The sequence below is a fragment of the Phocoena phocoena genome, chromosome 3 (genome assembly GCF_963924675.1).
Source record: "Phocoena phocoena chromosome 3, mPhoPho1.1, whole genome shotgun sequence".
NCBI lineage: Eukaryota > Metazoa > Chordata > Mammalia > Artiodactyla > Phocoenidae > Phocoena > Phocoena phocoena.
Window position 1 is genome coordinate 89664973 of NC_089221.1, and position 24588 is coordinate 89689560.

General features: G+C 37.8%; 1 protein-coding gene across 3 annotated transcripts in view; it reads left to right on the forward strand.

The window, feature by feature from the left end:
* The window catches only part of FER (FER tyrosine kinase), a 477172-nt gene that overhangs the window by 447117 nt on the left and 5467 nt on the right, over positions 1–24588 (forward strand). For all 3 annotated transcript variants that reach the window (XM_065874932.1, XM_065874931.1, XM_065874933.1), the window contains one exon: positions 6448–6602. In XM_065874932.1, coding sequence (XP_065731004.1) covers positions 6448–6602 — 155 coding nt within the window. The remainder of the gene's footprint in view (positions 1–6447; positions 6603–24588) is intronic.

The following is a 24588-nucleotide window of genomic DNA, read 5'->3' on the forward strand; positions in this document are numbered from 1 at the left end:
TAACAATAGCTTTATAGTGAGATTTAGCATCAGGTTAGGTAAGTCATTCAACTTTATACTTCTTTCTTAAAATTTATTCTAGAACCTTTACATGTCCATGTCCAATTTATATTTTTTTTTATTTTTATTGCAGCACAGTTGATTTACAATGTTGTATTAGTTTCAGGTGTACAGCAAAGTGAATCAGTTATACACATACATATATCCACACTTCTTTAGATTCTGTTCCCATATAGGTCATTACAAAGTATTGAGGAGGGCTCCCTGTGCTATACAGCAGGTCCTTATTAGTTATCTATTTTATATATAGTAGTGTGTATATTACAGTCCCAATCTCCCAGTCTCTCACAATATCCCTCCCCTGCCCCTTTCTCCCCTGGTAACCATAAGTTTGTTTTCTACAACTATGACTCTATTTCTGTTTTGTAAATAAGTTCATTTGTACCATTTTTTTTTTTTTTTAGATTCCACATGTAAGTGATATCATATGATATTTGTCTTTATCTGACTGACTTCAGTCAGAATGACAATCTCTGGGTCCATCCATGTTGCTCCCAATGGCATTATTTCATTTTTTGTTTACGGCTGAGTACTATTCCGTTGTATATATGTACCACGTCTTCTTTATCCATTCCTCTGTCAATGGACATTTAAGTTGCTTCCGTGTCTTGGCTATTGTAAATAGTGCTGCTATGAACATAGGGGTGCATGTATCTTTTTAAATTACAGTTTTCTCTGGATATATGCCCAGGAGTGGGATTGCTGGATCATATGGTAGCTCTAGTTTTAGTTTTCTGAGGAAGCTTCATACTGTTCTCCATAGTGGCTATACCAATTTACATTCCCATTACAGTGTAGGAGGGTTCCCTTTTCTCCACACCCTCTCCAGCATTTATTGCTTGTAGACTTTTTGATGATGGCCATTCTGACTGGTGTGAGGTGATACCTCATTGTAGTTTTGATTTGCATTTCTCTAATGATAAGTGATGTTGAGCATCTTTCAGTGTGCATCCTGGCCATCTCTATGTCTTCCTTGGAGAAATGTCTATTTAGATCTTCCACCCTTTTTTTTAATTAATTTTTTTTTGGCGTATAGTTGATTTACAATGTTGTTTTAGTTTCTGCTGTATGGCAAAGTGAATCAGTTATACGTATACAAAAGGGAAAAAACCTACAACCAAGAATACCCTCCCCAGCAAGGGTCTCATTCAGATTCAATGGAGAAGTCAAAAGCTTTACAGACAAGCAAAAGCTAAGGGAATTCAACACCTCCAAACCAGCTTTCTGCCCATTTTTTGACTGGGTTGTTTGGTTTTTTTAGGGATCGACGTGCATGAGCTGTTTGTATATTTTGGAGATTAATCCCTTGTTGCTTCGTTTGCAAATATTTTCTCACATTCTGTGGGTTGTCTTTTCATTTTATTGTTTCCTTTGCTGTGCAAAAGCTTTTCAGTTTCATTAGGTCCCATTTGTTTATTTTTGTTTTTATTTTCATTACTTTAGGAGGTGGATCAGAAAAGATATTGCTGTGATTTATGTCAGAGAATGCTCTGCCTATGTTTTCCTCTAAGAGTTTTATAGTATCTGGTCTTACATTTAGGTCCTTAATCCATTTTGAGTTTATTTTTGTGTACGGTGTTAGAGAGTGTTCTAATTTCATTCTTTTACATGTAGCTGTCCAGTTTTCCCAGCACCACTTATCGAAGAGACTGTCTTTTCTCCATTGTATATTCTTGGCTTCTTTGTCATAGATTAGTTGAACATAGGTGCATGAGTTTATTTCTGGGCTTTCTATCCTGTTCCATTGATCTGTATTTCTGTTTTTGTGCCAGCACCAAACTGTAGCTTTGTGGTATAGTCTGAAGTCAGGGAGCCTGATTCCCTCAGCTCCGTTTTTCTTTCTCAGGATTGCTTTGGCTATTCGGGGTCTTTTGTGTTTCCATACAAATTGTAAAAGTTTTTGTTCTAGTTCTGTGAAAAATGCCATTGGTAATTTGATAGGTATTGCATTGAATCTGTACATTACCTTGGGTGGTATATTCATTTTAACAATATTGATTCCTCCAATCCAAGAACATGGTATATCTCTCCATCTATTTGTGTCATCTTTGATTTCTTTCATCAGCATCTTATTGTTGTCTGAGTACAGGTGTTTTGCCTCCTTAGGTATGTTTATTGCCAGGTATTTTATTCTTTTTGATGTGACAGTAAATGGGATTGTTTCCTTAGTTTCTCTCTCTGATCTCTCATTGTTTGTTAGTGTATAGGAATGCAAGAGATTTCTGTGTATTAATTTTGTACCTGCAACTTTATCAAACTCATTGATGAATTCTAGTAGTTTTCTGGTAGTGTCTTTAGGATTTTCTATGTATAGTATCATGTCACCTGCAAATAGTGACAGTTTTACTTCTTCTTTTCTGATTTGGATTCCTTTTATTTCCTTCTCCTCTGATTGCTGTAGCTAAAACTTCCAAAACTATGTTGAATAAAGGTGTCAAGAGTGGACATCCTTGTCTTGTTCTGATCTTAGAGGAAATGCTTTCAGTTTTTCACCATTGAGAATGATGTTAGCTCTGGGTTTGTCATATATAGCCTTTAAAATTAGCTTGTCTAATTTTACAAAGATGTCTGCTAGAATGACTGAGAGTGCATTAAATCTATAGATTAATTTGGCCATCTTAGCAATATTGACTTCCACTTCATGAGCATGGACTGTCTTTCCTTTTTCCTTTTATTATTTTTTTCTCAGTCAAGTTGTATAGTTGTGAGTGTAAAAATCTTGATTGTCTTGTTTTATTGGCATTACTGTAAATGGAATTTTATTTTCCAATTGTTTGCTGCTATCATGCAAGAATATTTTTTAATATTAACCCTTTACCTTGCAACTTTGCTAAATTTGTTTATTAGTTGTTACATAAATTCCTTGAGATTTTCTGTGTAAAAGTAAAAATCATATCATCTGCAAATACTGCAGGTCACAAACTGTATCTCACTGTTCCAGGTCCTCTTGTAGTAGTAGTAGCAGCAGCAGCAGCAGTAATAGCTTGTTTAAGACTTATTTTGAATCATATATTGCATACTAGCACTTTACAACCATTAGCCTCTTTAACCCAGCTAGGTTGTATTTTTTAGATGCCTAAAACGAAGATTAACCAAGGCCACTCAAATAAGTGGCAAAGCTATTGTTTATTCTGGCCATCTCTGCCATAGGTAGGACTTGGTGTTCCTGAGCATATATAATATAGTTCCTTCCTACAGATTAAGACGGACCAGCATTTCACTATCACTCACTTTGTCTAGCAACAAACCAGAGTCCCTCACTCTTCCAGTGGGTGGCTGGGAAGCAAGTCAAAGATTTAATTTTAACCTTGGGCTTCTTCTAAGGTTCTCCATTGTGAAACTTGGATCTGATGAATAAAGCCAATCTTAGCAAATTAGTAAGGTAGAAATTGTCACATTCCTTTCTGAATGTGTTTAGGTACTATCACCCAAGGTTCCTACTAAAACATAAAAGGCTAATTTAACTCCCTGAGGAAATATCATCATTACCAGTCAACTACTGATATAAGTCAGTTGCTCAAGGTACTTCCTATATTACAAGACCAATCCTATAAATTAGACTTTATTTTTTTAGAAGCCTTGAGTCATGTTTGACATATAGGGGTGCATTTCAAAGGTAAATATGTAAAACCATCTCAGCTGAAAGAGAAACAAGTTGTTGACTCTTCCTCAGGGGAAAAGAATTACAAAGGAAAGCATAGAATAGACGACCTGCCTTTAGCAGGGATCACTGCTAGGATAAGACAATATATATGTATTGATTCAACAAACATTTATTGAGCACCTACTATGTGCCAAGTACTATTCTGGACATTGGGGATACAGCTGTAAAGAGCACAGATGGATACCATCACCTCTTTTCAAGGGCTTCACACCTGCCATTGTCACCTTTCCCTTCCTGCATCAGTTTTACGTAAATTCATGTAATGAATAAATTACAGTCTGCGTAAATTCATGTAATAGCCCCCATATTAGGGGGAAAACTCCTTTGACCTGAAACCCCCTCTAGTTGCCTCCCCATTTCTCTGTACCCCTTTATAGAAGATTTACTCAGAAGAGTGTCTAAACTCACTATCTCCACTTCGTTTTCTCATTCTTTTTGAACACACTCCAGTCAGTCATGCTATTGTACCCACCACTCCTCTGAGATTGCTCTTGTCAGTGTCTCATTAAATTCCATGTTTGCAAATCTAATGGCCAGTTCATAGTTCTTCTCAGTAGTAGATGACAGTTAACTTCTATTCCCGCTTGAAAAGCTTTCCTCACTTGGCTTCCAGGACACCAGCCCCTCTGTTGGTTTCCCTCCTGCCTCACTTGCTGCTCCTTCTCAGCCTTCTTTCTTCAATCCTCGAAATTATGGAGCACTTTTACTAAAACAGAAGAGGAAATGCACATTAGGGAGCAACTGGCTGTCTCTGCCACACTCTGTGAATCTTGTTCTTCCCCCAGTTCCCCATTTCACTGTCAGCTCCAATCTTCCAGTTGCTTAGGCCAAAATATCTTGGGTCATCCGTGACTCTTTTTCTCTCCTACTCCACATCCAGTCTACCAGCAAACCCTGCTGATTATATTGATACTTTCAAAATATATTCTGAATCTGATAGCTTCTGATCACCTCCGCCACTTTCATCTTAGTGTAGGCTATCGTCACCTCTCCTAGACTTCTGAAATAGTCTGCTTACTGGTCTCTCTGGTCTTGCCAGTCCATTCTCCACATAGTAACATATAATCCTTCAAAACTAAGTCACATTATGTCACTCCTGTGTGCAGAACTCTCTGGTTACCTCCTAGCTGAATAAAAAGCCAAGGAGCCTACTATTAAAAGGCCATATATTATTTGGTCCTGGCTAACTCTGATTAAATCTTCTATTCTCTCCCTCACTCATTCCCCTCCAGCTCTGCTGGCTTCCTTGATGTTCCTTGAATATACCAAGCACGAACCAATTTTAGGGCCTTTGTATCTACTATTCTTTCTACCTTGAATGCTCTTCACCTAGATATCCCCATGGCTTGTTCCTTAACTCCCTTCAGGTCTTTGATCAACTATCACATTATCAAAGAGACCTTTCCTAACAACCTGTCTAAAATAGGATTCCCGCTTGTAAATCTTTTTCCCTTTATATAACTCTTTTTCTTCTTAACACTCAACATCATTTGACCTATTATCTGATATTCTTTGTGTGTGTGTGCATGCTCATATACTTTATCTATATTTTCTATATATAAACATTTATATGTACATATATGAATTTGATTATTGAATGTCTTCCCTACTAGAATGAGAGTACTTGGTCTGTTTTGTTCACTGCTGTCTTTCCTATTAGTTAAGGGTGGTCAAGATAGAGTTCTCTGAGGGGAGAAATGTAATGGTACTTCCCCTTTCTTTTAAAGAAACGTCCTAAAAATTCTAGACAGCTCTTCTGCTTATATCTCATTGGCCAGTATTTAGATTATGGCCACAGCTAGCTGCAAGGGAGGTTCGGAAGTATAGCAGTTTGAGCTAAGAATGAATGAAGAGGAGCCAGCTACGCAAAAGCCTAGAAGGAGAGCACTCCAGGCAAAGGGAATAGCTAAGTGCAAAGCCCTACAGTAGAAATAAGCTTGCCACGTTTAGGGGATTTGTCCTATGTTTGGGTACGAAAAGAAGCTGAATATGGCTGGAATATAGCAAATTATGGAGAGACTGGAACGAGACAAGTTGAGAGAGAGAGAGGCAGGGCAGATCATCACGTAGGGTTTTGCACATCCCAGATGCAAAAAAAAAAAAAAAAGAGTTGCTGGACTCTCTGGCACCTCAGCCATTCTCCAACCTTTGGGAAATTCTAGGGCTACACTGCCAAAGGCTACTTAGCAGCTACAAGCCACATGCAGCTATTTAAATTAAATTAACTGAAAGTAAAGAAAATTTAAAATTTCAGTTTCCCATCACACCAGCCACATTGCACGTGTTCAATAGTCACACGTGGCCAATGGCTACCTACTGGGCAGCACAGGTCATGCCAGACAGCATATGCCATTGTCACAGAAAGTTCTGTTAGTGCTGCTCTAGGAAAGCCAGTCAAAGGAGAAATAATGCCAAGTCTGCTTAGTCTCTTCTCTGTGATTTTTCTCTCTTAACCCTAGAATCAGTGTTTTTCTATTTAAATAGAAATAATATATGTGGTGCCTAGAGATTAACCTGTGGCCTTTTCCATATGCAAATGTTCTTGTGGATGATTTTTACCTATGACAGAAAAGATGAGAAAGACTGGTAAATTGCAAGCATTCTTAACCTCATTATGAATACATTGCAAATGTAAAATTGCAAAGCATGGAAGTCAGTCATAAGTGTGAAAGCGGCTTTCAATTTGTTTTAATAGGTGTTTTCTATGTCTTATTGTAACCTAGGGATCTTGCTGCAAGAAACTGTCTGGTAGGTGAAAATAATGTTCTGAAAATCAGTGACTTTGGAATGTCTCGTCAAGAGGATGGTGGAGTGTACTCATCTTCTGGCTTAAAGCAGATTCCCATTAAATGGACGGCACCAGAGGCTCTTAATTATGGTAAGAATAGACTTTTTTTCTTTTGGTGGTAAAAATGGACTCCATTAGCACAAAACATTCACAAGCAAAGTTACAGGGGTAGAGCAGAGCTCCAGTTAGAATCATCTGAGGAGCAACAAAAAAGGATGTGTAAGTGTGCAGACTTTGCACTTGAATGTGAGCACAAACTTAATTCATTGATCTTTTTAATCAGATTTTTGTATGGAAGATTGCTAGATTTAAAAGATGGATAATACTTACAAGCATTGTTAAGTATGACTGTACCTCTGAAAGTTTTTATTGTTATCCAAAAAAAGATTATTTCTATCTTAATAGTCAAATTATACCCAGAGTAAAAATGTTGCTGTGGCTCTGGACTATTTCTTTTGAATGTCTTATAATTGGTCCAATAACCTCATCTAATGTTAGGTTCCTAAATATTAAGTCAGTCAATGCTGTAGTTTCTCACTCTGAAAATTGACATGGTTTCTTAGCATCTCAGTCTCTGAAACTTGTATAAATCTTGTGGGAAGAGAGAAATGGGAGTTACATTTTAAAACAGCAGGGATTTTTTTCACTTGAATTTTTATGTATCATTGTGATTGGAAGTAAATACAGCTTGTATTATCTCTGGTTGGGATGAAATGGGCCATAGCAAGATGGGTAAGGGCTCAAGAATTTTTTTTTTAATGTGCTTTTAAGTGAAATTAAAAATTACATTTTCATTAAGGGAAGCAGCATATGAGCCATGAGTTGGTGAATGGGTATAGTATGTTTTGAATAAAAATATCATAAATTGGAGGGAAGCATCATGCAATGTCCCTGTGTCCTCAGTCCTGCTCCTAGAAGTAGAGATGCACAAGAGGCAGGCAAGGGCGCGCAGCTTGTGAGACTCCGTGCCAGCTGGCACCACGCGTGTGTGGCCGCTGCCCCTCATCATGGTCCCTGCCTTGCTGCAGCTTGTAACAAAGCATTCATCAGAAAATATTTAGTAAGTGCCACCTCCACGTGGCCAGGGCACCAAGCCTCGCCTCAGCCTCCTACTTCTGCCTCCTTATGGCTGGACCTAGACCAGGTGTGGGAGGGAAGAAGCTGAGGTTTGTGACATGAAAGCATATTAGAGAGCTTGAAGACAAGATGGCAGAGTAGAATAGGACTTGAGCTCACCTCCTGTTATGAAAACACCAAAATCACAACTGCTGAACAACCGTCAGCCAAAAATGACTGGAACCTACCAAAAAAGATATTCTACATCCAAAGACAAAGAAGAAGCCACAATGAGACGAGGAACAAGATCCAGCTCCACCCACCAGTGGGAAGGCACCAGGAAGCCTGCACAAGCCCTTGGACTCATCTCACCCACCAGGGGTCAGACATTAGAAGCAAGAAGAACTACAATCCTGCAGCCTGCCGAACAGAGCCCACAAACACAGAAAGTTGGAAAAAAATGAGACAGCAGAGAAATATGTTCCAGATGAAGGAACAAAATAAAACCCCAGAAGAACAACTAAGTGAGGAGGAGATAGGCAATCTGCCTGAAAAAGATGATCCAAGATCTCAGAAAAAGAATTGGAGGCACAGACCAAGAAGATACAAACAATGTTTAATGAAGAGCTAGAAGATTTAAAGGACAGAGATGAACAATATAATAACTAACTGAACTATATACTAGAAGGAATCAGTAGCAGAATAAATGAGGCAGAAGAACGAATAAGTCAGCTGGAAGACAGATTGGTGGAAATCACTGCCACAAAACAGAATAAAGGAAAAAGAATGAAAAGAGATGAGGACAAACCAAGAGATCTCTAGGACGAGATTAAATGCACCAACATTCACATTATAGGGGTTGCAGAAGGAGAAAAGAGGAAGGGCCTGAGAAAATATTTGAAGAGGTAATAGCCAGAGACTTCCCTAACGTGGGAAAGGAAACAATCACTCAAGTCCAGGAAGCACAAAAAATCCCATACAGGGTAAACCTGAGGAGGACCATGCCAAGGCACATATTAATCAAATTAACAAAAATTAAAGACAAAGAGAAAATGTTAACAATTTATTGGCAGGAGACATATTAATATGTCTCTTGTTACCCAAACATTATTGACCAGAGACGTATCAATACGTTTTTAGAGAGTGATACAATTAATATCCACTTGCAAAGTTGTTAGAGCTTAAATTGATCAACAGTTCATTAGACAACTTATGATGTCATTATCATTCACATTTTCCTGTTAGGTTTTTGTTCCAACCTTGTGTGTATTATAAACTCAAGTTTATTACCATAAAATTTTCAAAAATGACACATCACTAAATTTTGAGTGAAGAATTTTTCGGTGACTTTTATGCAGATACTTTCTCTGATTGAGCAACATATATACTAGTGTCTCAGAAGATGATAGTTCTTCAGAATATAGTTCTGATTCACACAATGTAAATATTAGACCAAGAAAAAGACAAAAAACCTTAGTGATTGATTCTGATACGGAAAGTGAAAATGAAACTCATGGTGCTGGAGAATGCTCCTTTGCTTCTACAGAAGAGTGGATTGAAGACAACACTTCATGAAAATTAAAAGACTTTACAGGTGTGTCAGGTGTAACTGCTGACTGTAATAACCCACAAAGTGTTAGTGAAATAACAATTTTTGGTAATGACTTTTTCAAGTTGGTCACTTCTCAAACTTGTATCACCAGCAGAATGAAAAATCATATAAAAACTATGATGAGGATTTAAAATGGACTGATGTAACCAGTAGTGACATGAAGAAGTTTCTTGGATTAATAATTTTGATGGGACAAATAAGAAATTCACAATGGAAAGAATATTGGTCGACTGATCCCTTACTTGAAACACCTGTCTTTCCAAAGATTATGACAAGAAGAAGGTTCAAACAAATAATGATATTTCTTCCCTTGAACCATAACTCAGAAACTGTACTTCCTGCAGACAGAACTTCAAAAGCTAAACCTCTTTTGTATTATTTTCTACCAAAATTTCAATTGATCTATATACCCAAACAAGAGCTGTCACTTGAGGAGGCAATGATAGAGTGGAGAGGACGACTCAGATTCAAAACCTGTATTCCCAGAAAACTTACGAAATATGGAATTTTGGTCAGGATGGTTACCGCAAATGAAACGATATATATGCTACCTTGAGATTTACATGGGTGAAGGAAAGAAACTGCAAGAAACAATATTATCGGTCCTACAACCTTACCTTGATTCATGGCACCATATTTACAAAGACAATTATTACAACAGTGTGTCCACATCTGAAATATTGTTGAAAAATAAAACCAGAGTTTGTGGGACTATAAGAGAGAATCATGGTCTACCAAATCAATTAAAGAAGAAATCTAAAAATCTACAGAGGGGAGAAATGACATTCTTATGGAAGGGAGAAGTGATCTTCTTATATGGAAAGACAAGAGGCTAGTCTGCATGGTGACAACTCTTCATGACGCCTCCAAGCATCTACAGGAAAGGAAGACAGGAGGACTGGCCATCAGATAACTAAACCCACTTGTATATTAGAGTATAATAAATATATGAAAGGAGTTGATCGATCTGATCAATATCTGGCAAACTTCAATATCCTCTGGAAGACTCAAAACTGGTATAAGAAAGTGGGTTTCTATTTGAGTAGTTGTGGTTTATTCAGTGAGTTTAAAATTTATTGTAGCCTTAATGCACAGAATTAAATGACTTAACAAGCAATTTTCATTAGCAGTAGCTAGAGAATGGGTAACTGACAATTCTGGTGAATGCAGTGGTAGTCCTGCACCTGGTCCTTCTTGTGGCATTTCTAAAAGAGCCCCCAACAAAGATCCACCTTGTCAACTATCTCTAGAGGAAACAATACCCACAGGACTAAAAGAACAAATGCCACCAGAAAGTGTAGAGTCTGCTCTAACAGGGGAAAGTGCAGTGAAACACAATATATTTGTAATAGATGTTCTGTTCCCCTGCACAGAGGTACCTGCTATACTGCCTATCACACTCTAACGAACTATTAGAATACTTTAGTAAGACATGTACAAAGTTTCAAATAAATACATTAAGTTCAAAAAAAGTTGTTGATATTTACTCAAACGCGGGTGTTTCAACATTCACTTACATAACAAATCGCCTGGCCATAGATGTTATTTTCTGCAAAAATCCCCCAGTCAATAATGTGTTAAAAGCAATAAGAGAAAAGCAACAAGTAACATACAAGGAAATCCCCATAAGGTTATCAGCTGGTTTTTCAGCAGAAACTCTGCGGGCCAGAGGGAGTGGCAGGATATATTTAAAGTGATGAAAGGGAAAAACCTACAATCAAGAATATTCTACCCAGCAAGCCTCTCATTCAGATTTGGCAGAGAAATCGAAGCATTACAGACAAGCAAAAGCTAAGAAAATTCAACACCACCAAACCAGCTTTACAACAAATGTTAAAGGAACTTCTCTAGGTAGAAAAGAAAAGGCCACAACTAGAAACAAGAAGATTACAAATGGGAAAACTGACCAGTAAAGGCAAACATGCAGTAAAGGTAGAAAGTCATCCACATGCAAATAAGATATCAAAACCAGCAGTCATGAGAATAGGAGAGTACAAATTCAGGATATTGGAAATGCATTTGAAAATAAGAGACCAGCAACTTAAAACAATCTTGAACATATATAGATTGCTATATCAAAACCTCATGGGAACCACAAACTAAAAGTCTACAATACACACAGAGAAAAAGAAAAGCAATCTAAACAGAACACTAAAGATAGTCATCAAATCACAAGAGAATAGAACAAAAGAGGAAGGTAAGAAGAAAAAGACCTAAAAAAACAAATCCCAAACAATTAACAACATGGCAATAAGAACATACATATCAATAATTACCTTAAATGTAAAGGATTAAATGCTCCAACCAAAAGACACAGACTGGTTGAATGGATACAAAACCAAGACCCATCTATATGCTGTCTACAAGAGACCCACTTCAGATCCAGGGACATGTACAGACTGAAAGTGAGGGAATGGAAGATGGTATTCCATGCATATGGAAATCAAAAGAAAGCTGGAATAGCAATACACATATCAGACAAAATAGACTTTAAAATAAAGACTGTTACAAGAGACAAAAAAGAACACTACATAATGATCAAGGGATCAATCCAAGAAGAAGATACAACAATTGTAAATATATATATTTACAATTGTAAATATATATATATTGAGCACCTCAATATATAAGGCAAATGCTAACAGTCATAAAAGAAGTCAACAGTATCACAGTAATAATGAGGGACTTTAACACCCCACTTTCATCAGTGGACAAATCATCCAGACAGAAAATCAGTAAAGAAACACAGGCCTTAAATGACCTTAAATGACACATTAGACCAGATGGGCTTAATTGATACTTATAGAGCATTCCATCCAAAAGCAGCAGATTACACTTTCTTCTCAAGTGCCCATGGAACATTCTCCACAACAGATCACATCTTGGGTCACAAATCAAGCCTCGGCAAATTTAAGAAAATTGAAATCAAGCATCTTTTCCAAATACAATGCTGTGAGACTAAAAATCAACTACAAGAAAAAAGCTGTAAAAAAACACAAACATGTGGAGGCTAAACAATATGTTACTAAATAACCAGTGGATCACTGAAGAAATCAAAGAGGAAATCAAAAAATACCTAGAGACAAATGACAATGAAAACACTATGATCCAAAAACCTTTGGGACACAGCAAAAGCAGTTCTAAGAGGGAAGTTTATAGCAATACAATCTTAACACAGGAAACAAGAAAAATCTCAAACAACCTAAACTTACACCTAAAGCAACTAGAGAAAGAACAAATGAAACCCAAAGTTAGTAGAAGGAAAGAAATCATAAAAATCAGCAAAGAAATACATAAAATAGAGACAAAGAAAACAACAGCAAAGATCAATGAAACTAAAAGCTGGTTCTTTGAAATGATATACAAAATTGATAAAGCCTTTAGCTAGACTCATCAAGAAAAAAAGGGAGAGAGCTCAAATCAATAAAATTAGAAATGATAAAGGAGAAGTTACAACAGACACCAAAGAAATACAAAGGGTCATAAGAGACTACTACAAGCAACTATACACCAATAAAATGGACAACCTAGAAGAAATCGACAAATTCTTAGAAAGGTACAATCTTCCAAGACTGAACCAGGAATAAATAGAAAATATGAACAGACCAATCACAAGTACTGAACTTGAAACTGTGATTTAAAGACTCCCTACAAACAAAAGTCCAAGACCAGATGGCTTCATAGGCGAATTCTATCAAACATTTAGAGAAGAGTTAACGCCTATCCTTCTGAAACTATTCCAAAAAAATTGTAGAGGAATGAGCACTCCCAAGCTCATTCTATGAGACCACCATCACCCTGTTACCAAATCCAGACAAAAATATCACAGAGAAAGAAAAGTACAGGCCAATATCACTAATGAACATAGACACAAAAATCCTCAACCAAATACTAGCAGCTACATCTAAAAGAATGAACAGCTACATCTAGAAGAATGGCATTAGAACATTCTTTAACACCATACACAAAAATAAACTCAAAATGGATTAAAGACCTAAATGTAAGGCCGGATACTATAAAACTCTTAGAGGAAAACACAGGCAGAACAAACACTCTTTGACATAAATCGCAGAAAGGTCTTTTTGGATCCACTTCCTAGAGTAATGAAAATAAAAACAAAAATAAACAAATTGGACCTAATTAAACTTAAAAGCTTTTGCACAGCAAAGGAAACATAAACAAAATGAAAAGACAACCCACAGAATGGGAGAAAATATTCGTAAATGAAGCAACTGACAAGGAATTAATCTCGAAAATACACAAACAGCTCATGCGGCTTAATATCAAAAAAACAAACAACCCAATCAAAAAATGGGCATAAGAGCTAAATAGACATTTCTCCAAAGAAGACTTACAGATGACCGACAGGCACATGAAAAGATGCTCGACATGGCTAATTATTAGAGAAATGCAAATCAAAACTTCAATGAGGTATCACCTAACATGAGTCAGAATGGCTGTCATCAAAATTCTACAAACAATAAATGCTGGAGAGGGTGTGGAGAAAAGGGAACCTTCTTACACTGTTGGTGGGAATGTAAACTGGTACAGCCACTATGGAGAACAATATGTAGGTTCCTTAAAAAGCTAAAAACAACTACCATGTGCTCCAGCAATCCCACTCCTGGGCATATATCTGGAGAAAACCATAATTCCAAAAGATACATGCACCCCAATGTTCATTTCAGCACTATTTACAATAGCCAGGACATGGAAGCAGCCTAAATGTCCATTGACAGAGGAATGGATAAAGAAGACGTGGTGCATATACAATGGAATATTATATATAAATGGAATATTAGCCATAAAAAAGAGTGAAATAATGCCATTTGCAGCAATATGGTTGGACCTAGAGATCGTTATACAGAGTAAGATGAATATCATATGATATTACTTATATGTGGAATCTAAAAAAAATTATACAAATGAACTTATTTACAAAACAGAAACGGACTCACAGACTTTGAAAACAAACTTATGGTTACCAAAGGGGAAAGGTCGGAGGTGGGGGATAAATTAGGCGTTTGGGATTAACATATACACACTACTATCTATAAAACAGATAATGAACAAGGACCTACTGTATAGCTCAGGGAATTCTACTCAATGTTCTGTAATGACCTATATGGGAAAAAAATCTGAAAAGGAATGGATATATGTATGTATATATAACTGAATCACTTTGATGTATACTTGAAACTAACAGAACATTGTAAATCAAGTATACTCCAATATAAAATAAAAATTAAACTGAAAATATCATAAAATGATTCTTCATTGATTTAAAGTGAAAAATTACTTCACCATGAAAAATTAATAAGGTATTTACAAATGTCTTAATGGCTGAATTAAAGACCAGGTAACTTAGAAAGAGCTTGGAGGTGAAACTCATGTAACATAAAATTAACCATTTTAAAGCAAACAATTCAATGGCATTTAGTACATTCACTGTGGTGTGCGACCACTGCCTCTGTCTAGTTCCAAAACACTGTCATCACTCCAAAATAAAATGTATACCCATATTAAGCAGCTACTCCCCATTCCTTCCTTCCCTCAGCCACTGGCAACCACATATCTGCTTTTTGTTGCTATGTATTTACCTATTCTGCATATTTCATATAAATGGAATCATACAATATGTGACCTTTGGAATGTGACCTCTTTCACTTAGTATAATGTTCTCAAGGTTCATCCATGTTGTAGCATTGTCATTATTTTACTCCTTTTTATGGCTAAATAATCATTCTGCTGTATATATTTGCCACCATTTATTCATCTGTTCATTCATTGATGTATATTTGAGCAGTGTCTACCTTTTGGCTGTTGTGAATAATTCTGCTATAAACATCTGTATGCCAGGATTTATTTGAGGACCTATTTTCAATTATTCTGAATACACACTAGGTAATATGGTAATTCTGTGCTTCACTTCTTGAGGAACCACCAAATGTTTTCCAGATAAAGCTTTGGAATGTTATTGTTTTGGAAGTGAATTAGGGTGGATCGAGACACCAGAATCTGCTTTGTATTTTGCATATCAGCAATGCTATGGCATAGATAAGTGTAGGTAGTTGTCATTGTGAGAAATTGACTAAGCTGTTCTAGTTCCCAACAATGAAATTTTTTAACTTAATACTCCACAGATACTAATCCTCACCCTTAGTGTGTCTTGCCATGTGCTGGCAAGAGAAGCTTTTGGAAGCTTTGCAGATCACAAACTAATTCCACCATTCCTCAAAATCTAGAGAAAATGGCAGCCCTGCTATTTTCCACAGTGATTCTTCTCTGGGTTGGTTATTACTCTAAAGCTATATTCCTAAGGAGAACAATCACAGGGTAAAAGAAAGGACTGTATTCTTTTTATTTACACAGAGGTTTTCTTTAGATGACAAAACATTGTTAAGCACCTTCTTCTTGATTCTTACAGCATCCCTATAAAGGAGCTGGACTTGGGAGCCCTAAAACCTTATCAATAAAATCCAGCTTTCTAGAATGTGTTCTTAACCCTGTTTGCCAGATTCTCTATATTACACTGCCTTTAAAACTCCTCTTACTGCTAAGCAATTATGCCAAGTAAAATCCTGCCTTTCAATCACAGTGTATTTTAGTTGAATTTCAAGCTAAAGTATTTACAAATCAAAATTCTAATTCCAAATATCTTTAAGAGCCAGACCTAAATTTGGTATGTCATATAATAAAGACAGGCAATAAGATCTTTGATTGGCAGTGAGGGACCTTTTTTAGCAGTCCTTAATGTTAACTTTATAAAATGCAGAACAACACACCCTCTCACCATACACAAAAATAAACTCAAAATGGCTTAAAGAGTTTAACATAATACATGACACCATAAAACTCCTAGAATAGATCATAGGCAAAACATTCTCTTACATAAATCATACCAATGTTTTCTTAGGTCAGTCTCCCAAGGCAATAGAAATAAAAACAAAAGTAAACAAATGGGACCTAACCAAACTTATAAGATTTTGCACAGCAAAGGAAACCATAAACAAAATGAAAAGACAACTTACAGAATGGGAGAAAATATTTGCAAGTTACGTGACTAACAAGGGCTTAATTTCCAAAATATATAAATAGTTCATACAACTCAATAACAAAAAAACAAACAACCCAATCAAACAATGGGCGGAAGACCTAAATAGACATTTCTCAAAAGAAGACATACAGATGGTCAACAGGCACATGAAAATATGCTCAACATCGCTAATTATTAGAGAAATGCAAATCAAAACTACAGTGAGGTACCACCTCACATCAGTCGGAATGGCCATCATTAAAAAGTCTACAAAAAATAACTGCTAGAGAGGGTGTGGAGAAAAGGGACCCCTCCTCCTACACTGTTGGTAGGAATGTAAGTTGGTGCAGCCACTGTGGAAAACAGTTCCTCAGAAAACCAAAAATAGAATTATGATACAATCCAGCAATCTCACTCCTGGGCGTATACCCACACAAAACTATAATTCAAAAAGATATATGCACCCCTGTGTTCACAGCAGCAGCATCTACAATAGCTAAGACATGGAAACAACCTAAATTTCCATCGACAGATGAATGGATAAAGAAGATGTGGAACACATATACAATGGAATAAAAAACGAAATAATGCCACGTTCAGCAACATGGATGCAACTAGAGATTATCATACTAAGTGAAGTCAGAAAGAGAAATACCATATGATATCACTTATATGTGGATGAACCTATCTATGAAACAGAATCATGGACACAGAACAGACTGGTGGTTGCCAAGAGGGAGGGGGTTGGGGAAGGGATGGAATGGGAGGTTGGGATTAGCAGATGTAGCATTATGAATGGATAAACAACAATGGATAAGCACAGAGAACTATATTCAATATTCTATGATAAACCATAATGGAAAATACTATTTAAAAAAAGAATGTATGTGTATGTATAACTGAATCACCTTGCTGTACAGCAGAAATTAAAACAACCTTGTAATCAACTATACTTCAATTTAAAAATTTGATAAAAAATAAAATGCAGAACAATTTAGATGAGGGAAAGATTTTTAACAGGATGAGAAAGAAGTGGGGAGTATTTGTTACCCAATCCAATGAGGGAGTTCCTGAGTGTCTACAAGTGTCATGGCAACCCTGAGAAATTCAGTTCTCATAGACTAAGATTGCTGAAGATTGGCTCTGAATCCTAGCACTTTTTTAACAAGAGAAAATATAAATATTTTATGAAAGTCTTATTTTTTGTTCCACTTCTTCCATGTTTTGTGCAAATATCAATTTATGATTGGTGGTAAAATTTTGCCTCATTTCCAGGGGTCTTTTTTTCCCCACGGATTCTTTTTTTCACTTTTGCCCTCAGAGTAGATGAAATGCTGCCCAAGTCTCCATGCAGTGTGGGGTTAGGGTAGATGGAAAACCCCTTCAGTCTAAGAAACCTCTCTGAAATTTTAGCTTAGGGACAAAAAATTAACATTATTTTCACCATTATTTTGTCATTAGTGTTGTCATTTAATTTTTGAAAAGATGATGCATAAACTTGTTTTCGTTTTGTTTTGTTTTAGTCAAGCAGTATGTAAAGGGCCTACAATGAAATGTAAGCCCCTCTCCCCACCCTTGTCGCTAGCCACATAATTCCCCTTCCTAAAGCAAATACTCTTATCATATTGTTGTATTCTTCTCAGAGATTTCTCAGCCATCTAACTGTACATATCTCCCCCCCTTTTTAAGCACCCAGTGGTAGCGTACTTCATAGCCTCCTCAGCATATACCACCTCTTCAGTACAGCTGTTACCAAAGGTACTGTGATTGTAAGGGGCAAATAAGATACTGATTTCCAACTAAGGAATAAAACAATCTGTGTAACAATCATTAAAAGAACTGTTTTCATTTGTCACCTGCGAACTTGGGGCTGATACAACCCATAGAAATTTAATTACTGTGAAGTAACTAAGTACTCTGAAATGCAAGAGAGGTAGGATTTATAATGTAGAGAGTCCTGGATCAGCCATCAGGACCAGGTTTCCCAACCAGTCATGTCATTAGTTGCATGACCTTAGCAAGCAATCTATTTCTCTACACCTATGTTTTCTAATTTGCAAATGAGAATGATAGTGTCTTTCCCTGCAAAGGGTACTGTGAGCATCAAATTAGACATGGAAAACTAGCAATGTGCTATATGGCCGTAAGTAACTTTCAGCCCATTACAATTATCCAGCAAGGTTTCAGGTCAAGATGACGATATAGGTAGATCCTGAACTCACCTCCTCCCACAGACACATTGAATCTACAGCTACATATGGAACATTTGCCCCTGAAAAAAACCTAAAAACTAGCTAAGCAACTCATACACATTGGGCAAAGGAGGAAAAAAGCCACATGGAAGCAGGTAGGAGCAGCTGACTTAAAATGTTGCCCTAAATCCCACCCCTGGTTCGGTGACCCACAATCAGGAGGGAACTCAAAACCTATAGCTTCTCCCTGAGGAGCGAAGGAAGATCAGGCATCCTATCTTTTAAGACCTGCACCTGAGAGATGAGCCCCCAAAACATCTGGCTTTGAAAATGATCTGGGCTTGCATCCACAAGACCCTCAAGGCTTTAGAAAGCTGAGAACTGCTTCTTAAAGGGCTCACCCACCCCAGGGCCCAGCGCAGAATCAGCTAATGGAGAGACTCCTAGACTTTACATAAAAGAGCTTCACTTGCTAATCTTAATGCATTAGCCTGAGGGGCAGGCATCTAATTTAATGCATCTAGGGCCCTGACAGTGTATTTCTAGGGACAGAGGCTGGCAGGCACCATCTTCATGCTTTCCCACTGCTATGATCTAGAGTGCCAGTATCTCCCAGAGGGGAGCTTTTACACATGTCTGGTGCCCTGGTTTTTGTAGCTGCCACCCAGAGGACACCCTTTGATCACCAGGCTCTGGAGACCAGGGGTCGTGTATTCCTGGAACCCACAGGACTGTAACAATCTGAGAGTGAGTTTTTGGCAGACTGCCACCTCCCAAGGCACTGCACTGGCAGCAGACTGAAGCACACCCCCAGTCTTTCTGATAAAGACCATTTGCTTATCCAGGAGCTTTGGCCTGAGGGGCAGGCTTCTGGTCTGGCACACTTCTAGGGGCCTATAGAATTGCTCTCAGGGAATGAGGCTGGTGGATGCCGTCTTTGTGCTATCCCTCTGCCTCACTCTAGCTCACTGGTATCTCCAAGAAAGGAGCTTAAACACTTGTCCGGTGCCTCCGTTTTTTCAGCTGCTGCCAGGAGACACCTCTACATTGCCTGGCTCTGGTGACCAGCAGAGCTGACACTCCTGGGTCCCACAGAACTGAGAAAGCGTTCTTAAACAGCTACCACCTTCAGGGCACAGCAAGAGGCAACAGACCCAGGAGCACAGTCTTTCCATGAAAGGCCTATAATCTTGTGCTAGAGCTTCAGCCTGAGGGCAGGCTCCAGGTTTGTCACATGTCTAGAAGCCTATCAAGGTGCTCTCAGGGAATGCAGGCCAGAGAACACGATTTTGTGACTTGCTCTGCCTCGCTACAATTCGTCAGTATCTCCCAGAAAGGAACTTACACACTTGTCTGGAGCCCCTATTTTTGTGACTGTAATCCAGGGACCATTCCGATCGCCTGGCTCTGATGGCCAGCATGGCTTACACTTGCAGTCTGACAGGACTGTATATATTTGCATGCTTTAAAGTTGCTGCCTGAGGGTCTGGCTTCCAATCAGCCTGAATCTATGTGCTAGATATTCCTCTTTGGGACACTGACAGGTCTTGGAACACCTTCAACTACTAGGAGCTATTAAAAAATAAAATAGGCTTCTTGGACAATCACAAAGGCTTGAGAGACAACGGAGAGTTAGATCAGAGCTGGATGGTAAGTTTTATCTCCTACAGGAGGCCACTCCTTCAGGACTGGGAGAGGTGGCTGTTTCATCTAATGCATGGAAAGAACACAGGAAGTCAAGCAAAATGAGGAATGTGTTCCAAATGAAAGAAAAAGATAACACCTCAGAAAAAAACCTTCACTAAATGGACATAGTTTATCCACCTGATAAAACGTTAAAGTTGGTAAAGAATGGATGAACATAGTGAGAATTTCAACAAAGACAGAAAATATAAGAAGGTACCAAAGAAAAGACATAGAGTTGAAGAATACAATAACTGAATTGAAAAATATGCTAGAGAGGTTCAACATCATACTACATGAAGCAGAATAAAGGATCAGTGAGCTCAAAGGGCAATGGAACTCATCCAATCACAGCAATAAAAAGAAAAAAGAATGAAAAAAGCCAAGAGAGTTTAAGGGACTTATGAGACAACATCTAGCAGACTAATATTTGCATTATAGGAGTCCCAGATGGAGGAGAGAGAGAGAAAAAGGGGCAGAAAACTTATTTGAAGATATAATGGAGGACTTCCCTGGTGACACAGTGGTTGGGAATCCACCTGCCAATGCAGGGGACACAGGTTCGATCCCTGGTCTGGGAAGATCCCACATGCTGCAGAGCAGCTAAGCCCGTGCGCCACAACTACTGAGCCTGCGCTCTAGATGCTGCGAGCCACAACCACTGAGCCCATGCACCACAACTACTGAGCCCATGCACCACAACTACTGAAGCCCACACGCCTAGAGCCCATGCTCCACAACAAGAGAAGCCACCACAATGAGAAAGAAGCCCGTGCACCGCAACAAAGAGTAGCCCCCGCTCACCACAACTAGAGAAAGCCCTCACGCAGCAGCAAAGACCCAATGCAGCCAAAAATAAGTAAATAAAAAATAAATAAATTTAAAGAAAAAAATAGATATAATGGCTGAAGACTTCCTACGTGGGAAAGGAAAGAGACATCCAGATCAGGAAACCCACAGTGTTCCAAATAAGATGATGAACCCAAAGAGACCCACACCAAACACATTATATTTAAAGTGTCAAAAGTTAAAGAAAAAATCTTAAAAGCAGCAAGAGAAAAACAACTTGTTATATACAAATGATTCCCCATAAAACTACCAGAAAATATCTCAACAGAAACTTTGCATGCAAGAAAGGAATGGCATGATATATTCACTGTGCTGAAAGAAAAATACTTCCAACAAAGAATACTCTACTTGGCAAAGTTATCATTCAAAATTGAAGGAGAGAGAAAGAGTTTTCCAGATAAGCAAAATCTAAGAGTTCATCACCACTAAACTGGCCTTACAAGGAATGGTAAAGGGACTTCTCTAAGCTGAAAAGAAAGGTTGCTAATTAGTAACAAGAAAATATATGAAAGTATATATATCTCACTGGCAAAGGTAAGTATGTAGTAAGGTAGTGGATCAATCACTTATAAAGGTAGTATGAAGGTTAAAGACAAAAAAAAATAAAAACTATAACTACAAAAATTAGTTAAGGGATATACAAGATAAATAGATGTAAAGTCTGACATCAGAAACATAAAACAAGGCAGGGGAGAGTGGAAATGTAGAGCTTTTGAATGTGTTCAATCTTCAGTTTTTTTAATCAACTTAAAAATGTAAGTTGTTATATGTAAGCCTCATGGTTACCACAAAGTCAAAATCTATAGTAGATACAGTAATGATAATGAGAAAAATCTAAGCATACCATTAAAGAAAGTCATCAAACCACAAAGGAAGAGAGCAAGTGAAGAAGTAAGGAACAGAGAGGAACTATAAAACAGCGAGAAAGGAATTAAAATGGCAATAAGTACATACATATCAATAACAACATTAAATGTAAAGGGACTAAATTTGCCAGTCAAAAGACAGAGTTGCTGAATGGAATAAAAAATAAGACCCATCTATATGCCGCCTACAGGAGACTCATCGCAGACATAAGGACACACAAAGACTAAAAGTGAAGGGATGGAGAAAGATATTCCATGCAAATGAAAACCAAAAGGAAGCTGGGGTGGCTATATTTATATCAAACAAAGTAGATTTTAAAACAAAGACTGTAATCAGAGACAAAGGAGGGCATTACACAATGATAAAGAAGTCAATCCAACAAGAGGATATAAAATGTGTAAATATTTATGCATCTAACATAGGAATACTTAAATATATAAAACAAATATTAACAGACCTAAAAGGAGACATAAACAGCAATACAATAATAGTAGGGGACTTCAATACCCTACTTGAGTCAATGTAAAGATCAGATGGAAAATCAGTAAGGAAATTTCAGCCTTAAATGACACTTTAGACCAGATGAACCTAACAGATATATATATATCTTGGGCTTCCCTGGTGGCGCAGTGGTTGAGAGTCTGCCTGCCGATGCAGGGGACACGGGTTCGTGCCTCGGTCCAGGAAGATCCCACATGCCATGGAGCGGCTGGGCCTATGAGCTGTGGCCACTGAGCCTGCACGTCTGAGCCTGTGCTCCGCAACGGGAGAGGCCACAGCAGTGAGAGGCCCGCGTACCACAAAAAATATATATATAGATAGATAGATATAGATATCTATAGATCAGTATACACATGCCATCCAAAAGAAGCAGAATATTCTTTCCTAGTGCACACTGAATATTCCCCAAGACAGATTATATGTTAGGCCACAAAACAAGTTTTAATAAATTTAACAAGACTGAAATCACATCAAGCATCTTTTCTGACCACAATGGTATGGAACTAGAAGTCAATTACAAGAGGAAAGCTAGGAAATTCACAAATATATAGAAATTAAACATGTTACTGAACAACCAATGGGCCACAGAATAAATCAAAAGAAAAATCAAAATTACCTTGAGATAAATTAAAATGGAAATAGAACATACCAAAAGTTAGGTGATGCAGTAAAAGCAGTTCCGAGAGGTATGTTCATAGTAATAAATGCCTACCTCAAGAAACAAGAAAGATCTCAAACAACATAACATCACACCTCAAGGAACTAGAAAAAGAACAAATAAAACCCAAAGTTATTAGAAGGAAGAAAATGACAAAGATGAGAGCAGAAATAAATGAAATAAAGACTGAAAAGATCAGTGAAAGTAATAGCTATTTCTTTGAAATGAAAGAATTGACAAAACTTTAGCTACACTCAGCAAGAAAAAAAAGTGACAGAAACCAAATCAAAACAGTTAAAAATGAAAAATATCTGTGGTACAACTGATACCACAGATATACAAAGGATGGTAAGAGGCTTCTATGAACAACTATATGCCAACAAACTGGACAACCTAGAAAAAATGAAAGAAATCTCTCAAAAACCTTCTGAAATGGAATCAGTAACAAAAAAAACTCTCAACAAAAAGAAGTCTAGGAATGACTGGCTTCACTGGTGAATTTTACCATACATTCAAAGAAGATTAATACCAGTCGTTCTCAAACTCTTCCAAAACAGAAGAAGAGGGAATACTCCAAAACTCATTTTATGAGTCCATCATTACTCTGATATCAGAACCACACAAAAGGGCTTCCCTGGTGGTGCAGTGGTTGGGAGTCTGCCTGCCGATGCAGGGGACATGGGTTTGTGCCCCGGTCCGGGAGGATCCCACGTGCCACAGAGCGGCTGGGCCAGTGGGCTATGGCCGCTGAGCCTGTGCTCCACAACGGGAGAGGCCACGGCAGTGAGAGGCCCGTGTACTGCAAAAAAAAAAAAAAAAAAAAAAAAAACAAAAAACACACACAGAAATCACAAGAAAAGAAAATTACTTGGAGGGGCTGAAGGGTGTAACCATGGCCAGGTCGAGTTCAAGATTTCAGGATGTGGACGTGCAGCAGCTGGTGACACAGAACCTGGCTTGAGGTACTGACCAGTATTTCACCCCCAGATGCTTTGGCACCTACATCAATGTCACCTCAAGAAGTTCGGGCACATCAAGTAAACTATGAATCTAACCTTCCTGGGAGAGCCCCTCTGGATCTGCTCCAATCCTGACTGAGGAGTCTCCTCCCCTCTCTTCTGCCATTGTTCCTGATGAACACAGAAGCAAAAATTCTCAACACAATGTTAGCAAACGGAATTCAGCAACACATAAAATAATAAAAGGATCATACATCATGATCAAGTGGGATTTATTCCAAGCATACAAGGATGGTTTAACATCTGCAAATCAATCAACATGATGCACCACATTAACAAAATAAAGGCTAAAATTCATATCATCATATCATCTCAATAGATACAGAAAAAGCATTGGACAAAACTCAACATCCCATTAAGATAAAAATTCTCAACAAAGTGGGTACAGAGGAAATGTACCTCAACATAATAACGGTCACATATGACAAGCCCACAGCTAACATCACAGTTCACAGTAAAAAGCTGAAAGTTTTTCCTCTAAGAACAGGAACAAGACAAGGATGCCCACTCTCACCACTTTTATTCAACATAGTATTGGAAGTCCTAGCCACAGCAATTAGCAAGAGAAAGAAATGAAAGGAATCCCATTTGGAAAGGAAGAAG